The sequence below is a fragment of the Xiphophorus maculatus genome, chromosome 4 (assembly GCF_002775205.1).
Source record: "Xiphophorus maculatus strain JP 163 A chromosome 4, X_maculatus-5.0-male, whole genome shotgun sequence".
NCBI lineage: Eukaryota > Metazoa > Chordata > Actinopteri > Cyprinodontiformes > Poeciliidae > Xiphophorus > Xiphophorus maculatus.
In genome coordinates, this window is record NC_036446.1 from 1,047,300 (window position 1) to 1,060,784 (window position 13,485).

The 13,485-nt window shown below is 43.5% G+C and overlaps 1 protein-coding gene across 1 annotated transcript; it reads right to left on the reverse strand.

Annotated features, from left to right (window-relative positions):
- Window positions 1–3,832: 3,832 nt before the first annotated feature.
- On the reverse strand, window positions 3,833–13,025 carry LOC102223271 (death-associated protein kinase 3-like). Its single transcript, XM_023332951.1, has 9 exons — window positions 12,952–13,025; window positions 12,779–12,848; window positions 9,382–9,603; window positions 7,943–8,081; window positions 6,440–6,569; window positions 5,590–5,665; window positions 5,361–5,513; window positions 5,231–5,276; window positions 3,833–4,970 (listed from the first exon to the last, which is right to left on the reverse strand). Exons 2-9 carry the CDS (start codon window positions 12,838–12,840, stop codon window positions 4,314–4,316), a joined length of 1,485 nt encoding a protein of 494 aa, XP_023188719.1. The 5' UTR covers window positions 12,841–12,848; window positions 12,952–13,025; the 3' UTR covers window positions 3,833–4,313.
- Between the last annotated feature and the right edge of the window lie 460 nt (window positions 13,026–13,485).

Here is a 13,485-nt window from a genome sequence, read left to right on the forward strand (position 1 = left end):
AAACTCTGTTATTCTGCAGCTGTTTCAGTTAAAGTCACAACCTGCTTCTTCTGCAGCAATGGACTGAGTCAGTATTATGGAGGTTTCAGCTGGCAGAGTGTTTGTTAGCGTTAGCTGACAGTCTGATAGTTAGCATTAGCTGACAGTGTTTATTAGCATTAGCTGACAGTCTGATAGTTAGCATTAGCTGACAGTGTTTATTAGCATTAGCTGACAGTCTGATAGTTAGCATTAGCTGACAGTGTTTATTAGCATTAGCTGACAGTCTGATAGTTAGCATTAGCTGACAGTGTTTATTAGCATTAGCTGACAGTCTGATAGTTAGCATTAGCTGACGGAGTGTTTGTTAGCATTAGCATCATGGCTACATGCTCTTCGAATCTGACCTTAAGGAACCTCCAGCTGTCTCCCTGTTCTTTAAAGGGGACAGAAGCTCCTGTTAACGTTTGAACATGTTTTCCCTGCAGTAACTGATGGAAACCACAAAGTTCTCCTTCTGCTGAACACTTTAACTAGACCATAGCATTTCAGATAAGATAAGATAAGACCAGAATCTGCTCTTTAGTGGTTTTTTATCTATTCATGACTGGACTTTTTTTCAGAATTGCACAGCGTTGCTGCGCTACAGCAGACACGAACTTCTGGACCTTTGGAGCTACACAATTTTGACTCTATGATCGCCGATCTCCGACTCATCCCAGAGATCTCCAGAACACCGGAGGCTGCTCACTTCTCCCGGCCGGGTGGAAGTGTACGCAGGCCGCGATGAGAACGTAAACAGAGGCGGGGTAAGCGTGGAGGGGTGCGAGCTAGGCTAAAGCTAACACCACATCGGCTCCCTTTACTCAGCATTTTCCTCGCCAATGTCCGTTCTCTGGCTAATAAAATGGACGAGTTACGACTATCCATCACGAGTGACAGACGGATTATGGACTCAAATGTCATGTTTTTCACCGAAACATGGCTAAACAACAGCTGACCGGATAATGCTATCCAGCTAAGTGGATGCCACACACACCGAGCCGACAGGACAGCAGGTGACTCCGGCAAGACCAGAGGCGGAGGTTTGTGCATTTATATTAACAAAGCTTGGTGCACAGACTCTGCTACTACCGAGAGTCACTGCTCACAGAATGTGGAGTTTTTAATGGTCAAATGCAGACCTGATTACCTCCCAAGGGAATTCACCTCGATCATCCTCACTGCCGTGTACATCTCCCCGGATGCTAATGCCAAGCTAGCCATGAAAGAACTCTATTCGGCTACTAGCAAACACCAAACCAAATACCCCGAGGCTGCTTTTATTGTTGCGGGTGATTTCAATCACGCCAACTTGAAGACAGTTCTTCCCAGATTCCACCAACATGTCTCCTGCCACACCAGAGGAGACAAGACCCTGGACCATGTCTACTCCAATCTGGCTGGAGCCTACAATGTGACACCCCTCCCCAACATCGGACAATCAGACCATCTCTCCCTGTTCCTCACACCTCGGTACTAACCACTCATCCAACGTGTGAAACCTACCGTGAGGACAGTAAAGGTGTGGCCCGAGGGCTCAGACGCTGTGCTCCAGGACCGGTTCAGGAATACAGATTGGACTATTTTCCACCATACAGACTTGGATCAGTACGCCTCATCTGTACTGAACCATATTTCCACCACCATAGAACGTGTCACCACCTGCAAACGCATTACCATGTACCCCAACCAGAAACCCTGGATGAACTGAGACGTTCGTCTCCTGCTGAAGGCCCGCAACATCGCCTTCAGGTCAGGGGATGCACAGACTTACAGTGCAGCCAGGGCTGAGCTGAAGAAGGGAATCAAGAAGGCCAAACTACAAAAGGAAGGTGGAGGATCATTTTTCTAACGCCAAACCCCGACGTATGTGGCAAGGCCTTCAGATTCTCACAGACTACAAGAACCCCAATACCACCCCCGCTTCTACTGATGTCTCCTTCCTCAACGAACTTAACAACTTCTATGCTCGTTTTGAGAGAGGGAATACCACAACTGCAACCAAAGCAGCTACCACCCCAGGCCAACAGCCACTGACTTTCCTCCCCACTGATGTAGGAGCGGCTCTGAGCAGGATTAAATCCCACAAGGCTGCGGTTCCTGATGGCATACCTGGACGTGTCCTCAGAACGTGCTCTGGGGAGCTAGCAGGAGTGCTGACAGACATCTTCAACCTGTCCCTGGCCCGCGCTGTGGTACCGACCTGCTTCAAGTCTACCTCCATCGTCCCAATCCCCAAGAATCCCAACCCAACCAGACTCGATGACTACCGCCCGGTAGCCCTTACCCCCATCATTACCAAGTGCTTGGAGCAGCTGGTCCTAGCACACCTCAGATCCTGTCTCCCCCCCACACTAGACCCCCACCAATTTGCATACTGGCAGAACAGGAGCACAGAGGATGCAGTCTCTATAGCACTGCACTCTGTCCTTTCTCACCTGGACAGTAAGAACACTTACGCCAGACTGCTGTACTTAGATTTTAGTTCAGCATTCAACACTGTCATCCCATCACAACTCATTACCAAACTCACAGACCTCGGCATCAGCCCACTCATGTGTAACTGGTTGCTCGACTTCCTGACCAGTCGACCTCAACATGTCTGGCTGGACAACCACTTCTCATCCACCATCATCATAAACACCGGAGTGCCACAAGGCTGTGTGATGAGTCCCTTCCTCTACTCCCTCTTCACCTACGACTGTAGACCTGTCCACGGCTCTAACGCCATCATCAAGTTCGCAGACGACACCACGGTGATCGGCCTCATCAGAGATAATGACGAGGCCGCTTACAGGGAGGAGGTAGACCGTCTGGCTGAGTGGTGCGACAAAAACAACCTGCAGCTGAACACCGAGAAGACCAAGGAGTTTATCGTGGACTTCAGGAGGAACGCTGACCCACATCCACCCATCCACATTAAGGGGACAGTGGTGGAGCGTGTGGACACCTTTAAGTTCCTGGGAGTCCACATCTCCGAGGACCTGACTTGGACGACCAGCTGCTCCAAACTCATTAAGAAGGCGCATCAGCGCCTCTTCTTCATGAGGACCCTGAGGAAGAACCACCTGTCCTCAGAGATCCTCACGAACTTCTACCGCTGCACCATTGAGAGCATCCTCACCAACTGTATTACAGCTTGGTACGGGAACTGCTCTGTCTCCGACCAGCAGTATATCGCCGGGGCACCGCTCCCTGCCATCAAGGACATCTACAGGAAGCGGTGTTTGAAAAGGGCCGGGAAAATCACAAAGGACTCCACTCACCCAGCACACACACTCTTTTCCCTTCTGCCCTCTGGGAGGCGCTACAGAAGCCTACGGACCAGAACCACCAGGCACCGGAACAGCTTCTTTCCCACAGCTGTCACGCTGTTGAACGCCTCCTGACATAAAACATAAACTATAAGGACTGTACTCCCCTATCCTCTCATACAACAATAACACATGGACTATCCTCACACACACACACATCACGGACTGTTTTCTTCACACACACATACAACCTGTAAATGTTATCTGCCATTATTTATCTATAATCCATTCCCTAACATTCTTATATATTCTGTATAATCTGTATAATCTGTGCATATAGCTCCCATATTTATATTTATACACAATATCTATATCTCTTGCTATAACCCCTTATAGTCCATACATACATAGTCTTGTACATCTGTAAATAAATATTTATATCTCGTAGAGCACTTCTGGATAGATGCAAACTACATCTCGTTGCTTGTACTTGTGACAGTGCAATGACAATAAAGTTGAATTCTATTCTATTCTATTCTAAATCTTTATTGTCATTGTCACAAGGACAATGAAATTCAAAGGGTGCCATCAGTCGGTGCACATGCCTGCTTCCTGCTGCATTCCTGGGAATGAGCCTAGCCAACAGTCTGCTATCCTGTTTGGATCTGTGGTTCTGATTCCCAGAGGTTCTGAGGAAGGCCCAGCGGGCCGCAGCCTCTTAGTGTGGTCATTAGTGAAAGTAGAGGCGAGGCAGGATCAGAAGTGATGGACCGGAGTGCTGCAGAGCGGCAAGAGCGTGATGATGTCACAACCTCAGCATGAGGCCGAAGTGCGTCACATCATCAGAGGTCCTACATGTTCCACTGAAGGTTCCACCCAAAATCAGACCCAACTTCACACAGTTCTGGATCCACTGAGTCCATTATACAATAAAAAATAATAAGGAAGAAAAAAAAGAAAGAAGGAAGGACTCTGGACCCAACCTCCTCCCAGACCGGACTTCCTCCCACACCTCCTCCCAGACCCGGATCGGTGTTTTTAGCGCTGCTGCCCGGTCTCGGTGAGGTCCAGGTTGATTCCGGACAGCAGTTCTCCTCCACAGGAGCGGCTGAGCAGCTCCTTGAGAGCTTCGTTCACGTCATTGTTGAAGACGGTGGTGAAGCTGCAGGAGGGGTAGCCTCCACCTCCTCCGTTTGCTTGGAGGGAGCCCACCGCCTCCTGCACCCACTTCAGCTCATTGCTGAGCTCCAGCTGCAGGGCATCGAAGTGGCCCTGCCTCTCCTGGAAGCGCTCGCTGACGGCGGCCAGGCCGCAGCTGAAGGTCTGCATGTCGTCCTGCAGGCTCCTCTTGGACGCCTCCACCTTCCGGAACTCGTAGCGGATCTGGGAGAGCTCGTGCCGCACGGCCTCGCTCTCCTCCTTGTACCAGGCCTCCTTCTCGTTGTATATGGAGACCAAGGCGTCGATGTCCTCCTGCAGGGAGTCGTGGGCCGCTGCCAGGCTGACGAACGAGCCCTCCATCTGATCGATGTCCTCCACCACCTGAGCAAAGCGCTCAAAGTTCACGTAGGTGTTGTTGGGCGGCATGCTGGAGTGGCACTTGATGGTGTATTCCCTCAGACGTTTGGTCTTCAGCTGGCGGCGTTCCCGTTTCTTTGGCTCTTGGGTTTTATTCTCCTCTTTGAGCTCGTTGGACTGGAAGATTCAAAAGGAGAGTTGGGAGAACAAAGGAAAACTTTAAGCCTTCACTCTGGTCTCCAAGGTTCTGGAAACTAGAATGATGTCATGAACAAGGATCTTGCATCCTAAACATGCTTTCCTGGATCGATAAACCTTGAATGGCCTGTACTAATATAGCACTCTATCAAGTCAAAATGCCAGAAACTCTTCACATTACATTCATTCATTCACACATTCACACCCTGATGGTGCCAAGCTTCTGGATGACGGATTACCTTAATCCACGGGTGGTTGAGAGCATCCTGAATTGTTAACCTCTTCCTTGGAGACAAAGACAGAATAACAAGCTCCTCAGATCATGAGCGCCACCTTCCTGTGGGGAGTATATTGCACCTCATTCGTTACCTCTTGTCTTTCTCCAGCAGCTGGCTGATGAACTTCTTGGCCAGGTCACTGGTGTGACCGAAGAACTCCTCATCGAACTCGTAGTTCACAGCGGAGATGTTCCCCAGCGTGTCCTGCTTGGTCTCCCCCAGGAACGGAGACGCCCCGCTCAGCCTGGAACGAAACAAACATCACTGCCTGGCTCACGGTTCTGGAGGCAGTTCTACTCAGGACGCTCCGGTTCACTTGCAGGATGTAGGTGATCACGCCGACGCTCCACATATCCGCCTCCAGCCCCAGCGGCTCGTAGTTCACGATCTCTGGAGCTGAAACAGAAAACAAGATGGAAGTACAAACCAACTGGGTTATTAACCTCAGAAATCATTTGTCTAGATCAGAATCTCATAAACTTCACTCCTGGAGTTCATAAGTATTAATCCCTCAGAAACAAGCCTTCATAAAGAGTAAATGTGTCAGCAGACCTGCCACAATAACACATTTTGCTGGACAATAAATTGCCCCACAACTTATTGCAATAAATGATAATATTGTTGTTTTGAGACCATTTTCAAGTAATCTGATGATAATAATAATAATACATCTGATTCTCAAACATTAATCAACTTTAAATTTCAACACTGTAGAACTGGAAGACATTTAAATATGAAAAATAAATAATCAAAACAACAGAAACAACAAATGAATTATGAAGTCTCTGGAAACAAAACTGTCCTTCCAAAAAGGGCTGGCTGAGACCAGAGCACCAAACTGAAGACTTTCATCATCCAGTTTTTGGTAGAAAGACAGACGATAAATCATGCAAATGGAAATGATTGAGTTTGTTGAGATTAATTGATTTATTGCTTATTGGAACAGGCTGAGGCGTTGGATTTAGTTTGAAAAGCAAAACTGCCAGCTGAAACATAGCATAACAGCTGAAGTTTCCTCAAGACTAATATTAACAGTCAACTGTTGAAAACTTGGCCAAACATTGAAAAAGCCTGAAGGAAATATCAACAGATAATCTGTAGAAACATAAAGTGAGACTGAAGTCTGACGGACCGATCCGATCGGACCGGGCCGATCGGACCGGGCCTCACCTACGAACTCCGGCGTTCCCAAGATGTTCTTGAACTCGACCCCAGCTTCGATGGTGTGGGCGAGGCCGAAGTCAATGAGCTTGATCCTGGGCAGCGCCACGTTCTTATCCAGCAGCATTATGTTTTCTGGCTGCAGACAGCGGGATTATTCCAGATTACAGCGGAGTGGAAGGTTTTCACACAGCGATCCAGAAAACAAACAAAACGGAGAAACCAGAAAGAAACGTAACATTGAGCTGACCAAACGATTCCATCATCCATCCGTTCATCCATCCATCTGTTCATCCATCCATCCATCTGTTCATCCATCCATCCATCTGTTCAGCCATCCATCCATCCGTCCATCCATCCATCTATCCGTTCATCCATCCATCCGTTCATCCATCCATCTGTTCATCCATCCATCCATCCATCCATCCGTTCATCCATCCATCTGTTCATCCATCTGTTCATTCATCCATCCATCCGTTCATCTATCCATCTGTTCATCCATCCGTTCATCCATCCATCCATCCATCTGTTCATCCATCCATCCATCCATCCATCCATCTATCCGTTCATCCATCTATCCATTCATCCATCCATCCATCCATCTGTTCATCCATCCATCCATCCATCCGTTCATCCATCCATCCATCTGTTCATCCATCCATCCATCCGTTCATCCATCCATCCATCCGTTCATCCATCCATCCATCCGTTCATCCATCCATCCATCTGTTCATCCATCCATCCATCCGTTCATCCATCCATCTGTTCATCCATCCATCTGTTCATCCATCTATCCGTTCATCCATCTATCTGTTCATCCATCCATCCGTTCATCCATCCGTTCATCCATCCATCTGTTCATCCATCCATCCATCCGTTCATCCATCTGTTCATCCATCCATCCGTTCATCCATCCATCTGTTCATCCATCCATCTGTTCATCCATCCATCCATCCATCCATCCATCCATCTATCCGTTCATCCATCTATCCGTTCATCCATCCATCCGTTCATCCATCCATCCATCCATCCATCCATCCGTTCATCCATCCATCCATCCATCCGTTCATCCATCCATCCGTTCATCCATCCATCCATCCATCCGTTCATCCATCCATCCGTTCATCCATCCATCCATAGTTTTGTTCTTCCTGAATCTGTTCATTTATTTATTTCTCCTCACTGGTTTTAAGAAAATCAAAGAAGAGATTTTTTTTACTATAAGATGAAAGATGAATCTTTTTTTAGATAAATCATTTGAGTCATGAAGTTAGTTTTAAGTTTAGACTCATTTCTTTGATAACGTCACGTTTTCTTCATAAAAGCTGTGAACCAAAACATTAGACAGAATAATCTTTGTTTGTCCTTCAGTGGGAAACTAATGATGAACGTTTAGTTACAGAAAAGAGGCTTGATTCTCTGCTGTGACACGAGTTCGGCTCCGGAGGTCACGGTGTGACCTCTTCAGGGGACCACACCTCCTGGGTCGGGTCCGGTCGGGCTGGGACCAACCTTCAGGTCAAAGTGGCCGATCTTCCTGGTGTGGAGGTAGTTCACTCCTTCCAGGATCTGCTGGATGAACTGAGTGGCCTCCTCCTCTGTCAGAGACTCCTTCTGGGCCAGGAAGTCAAAGAGCTCACCGCCAGAGACCCTGGAACCAGAACCAGAACATGGCTTCAGCTGGACCGGAACCAGAACACGGCTTCAGCTGGACCTGAACCAGAACACGGCTTCAACTGGACCGGAACCAGAACCAGAACACGGCTTCAGCTGGACCTGAACCAGAACACGGCTTCAACTGGACCGGAACCAGAACCTGAACACGGCTTCAGCTGGACCGGAACCAGAACACGGCTTCAACTGGACCGGAACCAGAACCTGAACATGACTTCAGCTGGACCGGAACCGGAACACGGCTTCAGCTGGACCGGAACCAGAACCAGAACACGGCTTCAGCTGGACCGGAACCAGAACTTTTCTTCTAATCATATAAATTGTTCTGACAAGCAGCAGGTTTTCTGCAGCTAAATTCTGCCCCCTAGTGGCGCTCTGTTGCATTTCGGTGAAATAAAAATCCCATTCCCGTTTGGACTCCATATCTCTCTCTGACTTCCTTTCAATGTAAACGAACTGGCACAAGATCATCATGCAGGATTCAATGAAAACAGGAAGATTATGTTGAATACTTCCTTCATTGCATGTCCACAGAAAGAAATTAGGGCTGGAATGATTAATCAGATTAATCGATTATTGAAATACTAGTTTAGTAATCTTTTAATTGTTAATTGGAGTATAAAGACTCTAAAAAGACAATTTACTTAAAGAACAACATAGTCAGAGCATTAATACACCCAAAACTGTACAAAAATATTTACATTTTACTATTGAGTTAAATGTAAACAGGTTCTACCCAAAACTCATCAAGTGGAATAGTTCTGGATTGACCTGCTTCTAATATAATATATATATGTAATATAGTCTATATAATAAAGGGCTAATTATATATACAGTAAGCCCCTTTTTCCACATGCTGATGTTAGAAGTTTTTTTTAGCTTCACATGATGATGCATTCACCAGAGGAATGCTGTTATTAAGATATTGATTTTCTTATTTAATCAAGGTATTTAGTTATTTGTTTATTTTTATCTTTTTATGTATTTCGAATGTTGTGTGAAATAAGTTGAAGTGGTAAAATAAAAATTCTGCCAATTTTCTATCTGGTTAATCAATTAATTGACAAAAATAGTCAACTAATCATTCAAATAATAAATTAATCATCAGAACAACCGATTAATCATTAGAATAATCGCCAGAATAAATTATTACTAAAATAATCTGCAGTCGTAGCCCTTAAATAAATCCTGACCAAAGTTCAGAAATATGCATGTTTTCGTCTAAGATGCATGCGGTTCCCCCAGCAGCCACACGGTGGCGTTGTCCTGCCACTCACAGCTCCAGGATGAGCACCACGTCGGTGCGGTTCTCGTAGACGTCGTGCAGAGTGACGATGTTGGGATGCTGGACCTGCTGCAGGATGGTCACTTCCCGCTCGATGTCCTCCCGCCGGACTCCCCGGGAACTCGCCAGGCTCTGCCGCTTCTTGATGAACTTGGCGGCGTAGTCCAGACCCGAGCTTCTCTCTCTGCATTGCTTCACGATGGCAAACTGGCCGCTGAAACATAGACACGAAGTAAGGGCTGAGGTAGACTCGGGGCAGCAGGGTCAGGTCAGATGCAGTTCGGATCCGACATCAGGAAAGATCGCATGTGCGGTGAGCAGAATAAACCTGAACGTTTGAAAACGCCTTACCGACACAAGAATGATGCAAACCAGAACACCCAACAACAGAAATCGTAAAAATGCGGCAAATAGCAAAAACAACTGCAAAAATGAAGTGCTGTAAATTTGTGAGGTCCTCCAGACCAGTAGGGGGCGCCGACCACTAAACCGCATGGGTCCAGCCAGCTGTTGAAACGATTAATCTGAAATAATCGTCAACTAATTTAGTAATCGATTAATTGTTAACTGGAGTATGGAGACAAGTCATTTACTGAGAAAACAACACACTTAGAGCAACATAAAAATAAATATAAACACATTTTACATTTAATATAAATGCGTTCCAAAACCAAAATCTTTCCAAAAAAAGTCGTGGATGGCAACACGTGTTTTTTTTCTTTCTTGAACACAATTCCGACTTGACTGTTTGATATAGGGTCAGTTTCTAGTAAAAACATTGACAAAAAATAACTCTTACAACTTCTAGATAAAATGAAAGTAGATTAATTAATCTGATAGTTAAAAGTGATGAAAAAATTATTTTACAAAACTTCCCATCGTCACATCGGCATTTAAGAAACAGAAGACGTCTCCACCTCACCGCTGGCGTGTTTTTAATTAATTTAAATTAACGGAAAGGTCTAAAGGTTAACAAAGCAATCTAAACAAATCCAAATATTAAAATTAATTACAGATGCATCCTTTGCTACAAATGATCAAACGTTCACTAAAGGAATGTTGTTAGTAGTTACTCAGCAGTAAAATGTTTGTCACTAATATAAATTTGATTATTTGTTATTTTGCAGTTTCTTATGCATTTTTAATATTGTATAAAATACATTTAGGTTGTTAAATAAAAAATCTGCATAAAGTGCCCATTTTTTCTGATTATTCATCAGAATAATCGATAAAATAATCAATTATTAAAATAATCGCTGCTCTCAGTAGAAAGTTGGAGGAAGTAAGAAAAAGGCGTCATTCTTAATTTCTTTTTAAATTCAAGAACTTTTACAATATTTTAGAACAGCAGCATATTATCGTAGGTAATATTACTGACTCCAGACTCCCCCTAGTGGCCTGGAGGATTTCTCTTTTGTGGAGCAGATTTGAGGTTTCATACCTGCTGTTCTCTTTGCTATTTGTGGCATTTTGTCTTTTATTTCTATTTTCTGTAGGTGTAGCATTTTTTATTAGTTTTTTCTTTCTGTTGCTTTTGCATCATTTCATGGTTTGCTGCACATTTTCCCCTCTAGGCCGCCATGTTTGAAGAGTGGAGCTGAATAATAATAATCTGGAAACTCTGATTGAATTGATCTGGTCTGCTGCAACTTAACCTCTATTGAAAAGTTTCACCAGGATCAGATTTGATTTGTTGATGCAAAAGTATTCATACCCCTTGAACTTCTTTTCTTTTTTACATCACAGAGGAAAGAGGTTGAACCAAAACACCAACTTCCACCTAAACCGGCAAAGATTCACTCTGGGAGAGTTTTCATTCCTGGAACATTTGACTGTTTGGGAGGAAATTACGCAGAAATAAGTGAAGCGATGGCCTGAAGGGGGCGCTGCATGCAGGAGAAACAGCTCAAACTGTTTAAGGCAACAACTTTCTCACTTTTTACTCTTTACTAAAGAAAAACTACAGCTAAAAAAACCTCCATATAGTAAAAATGCAGCTGATATTTTGACTCATCGCTCCACCCGATGTTATGCTCTGCTGGAGCTTTTCTGATGATAATCTCTGCTGTCTCACTTCTATTTTTAGTGCTGCACACATTCTGCAGAAAGACGCATCTGGACAGCATCAACCTGACACATATGGGCAAAAACACAAAAAACACACAGAAAACATGCAGAAAACTTAAAACATGGCACTACTGTTTAACCCAGCTCTAAGGCCGCTTCCTCTGCTGACCAGTTTGTAACCAAACACCGAGACGTGCCGCCGCTCAGGCAGAAAACTGCTGCTAAAGATAGAGGAGGCCTTTAAAAAGCAGTTTAATCAGACGAGCAGCTGCTCCTGTCTCTGAAGAGAGCCGCGGTTCACCTGAAAACTCAAACTTTGGTGACATTAGATAATGATTCAGAGATTATCATTTGGTTCAGGTCAGACCGGCAGTCGTTCCAACTTTACATTATGTAAATTTAACTCAATTTTCCCCAGAAAATGTAAATAAATTTATTTTATTGTTGCTGCTTCATACTTTACACACAGCCTCATTTGTAAAACTGTAAATATTTATATTCAATAAATTTGAATATTTGTTCAAATAAGCTTTGTTTGTCTAATTAAAGGCATCTTTTAAAAATAATAACCTTTAACAGGTAATAAACGCACATTTCTGTTTTATTGGTTTTATAAAATATTCTAAATTTACAATAATTTTTCATTAACTGTAAGTGGAAAATCACCATTAGCAGAAATAATGACTGGAAAACATCAGTCTTTGTGTTTTATTTAACAAATTGAGTTACTGAAATAAATTAACTTTTCAATCATATTCTAGTCTCTGCATGTAATTAAAGAAAATGAGAATTTCATCATGACAAGAATTAATTTTTATATATTTGTTGCTATTATCTTAGAAGTGAAAATGATGGGCTATTTAAAAAAAGTGTAAATAATTTCTTTGCAGTTGATTTCAGACTTTTAATACATTTAGAAAGTCCTGGATATCCATGAAAGTCTGAATGTTTTCATAGCAAACAAGAAAAACGTTATAAACAGATGAAAAAGAAAAGTTTGGAGGAAATTTGCATATTTCCAAAAAGAACATAAAACCACTCAAGGAATCTGGACTTTTTTAAAAGGATCCCTCAGATATTTCTGCATCCTGAATTCCTAAAGATCTTGGAGTAAACATGATATCCTCCAAATAGGAACAGATTAAATGTTGGGTGAAAACATGGGAATGCTACAAGAAGAAATCCTTCTGTTTGTCCCACAGACAAAGATTAAACCTGTGACTGTCATGTTGGTTACATTTATAATAATCTATTTTAATCAAATAAGCATTAATTATCAGCTATTTCTTCATGCAGACAACTGTTGAATATTGCATGAATACCTGCCCAGTTCTTCTCCAACCTCATAGAAATCCTCCACATCCTGCTGCTTGAATAACTCCATGGCTGCAGCTGTAAGCAACACGTTTCACTCTTTATCCACAAATCATTCTGGAAATAAGCTGAAAACTAAAATCACAAGTTGAAACAGTCAGCTGGATTATTAGAAGCAAACCTTTTCTTTATAAAATAAAACTACTTCACGTGTTCATCGTGGTCCAGAATGTCCCCCTGATCTGTCTGCTCTGCTCCCAACACGAAGACTGAAGTCGCCTCCGAACTCTGTACAAGACTCCTTACTGAAAGCTGCCAATTTAATGCGGCGCTGTTCTGCAACAGTGAACGTCTGCTAGCAAGAATAAAAGTGAAATATCTGTAAAAATAAAGACTTCAGAGCTGTAATTTTCTAGCCGAATTAATTAACAACCGAGCAATATTCAGAAGATTAGGTCATAAAAAAATATCCCACACTGAGGTTTGTAGAAATTGAAGTAAAATTTAATTTGCATTACTTTGATTGAGGTTTGGCGGCTCTTTCGGTACGCGTTCAGCATTCACTTAAACGAAAAGCAAGCTAATTGGTGGAAAATCTTTCTGGATAATTCTACAAGAAAATAAAAAAAAGTAAGAAAACTTTTATATGAATTTATACATTTATTGTGTTTAAAGTTCCTACATCGTTTTCATGTCAACATTCTTTTCCAGGCTG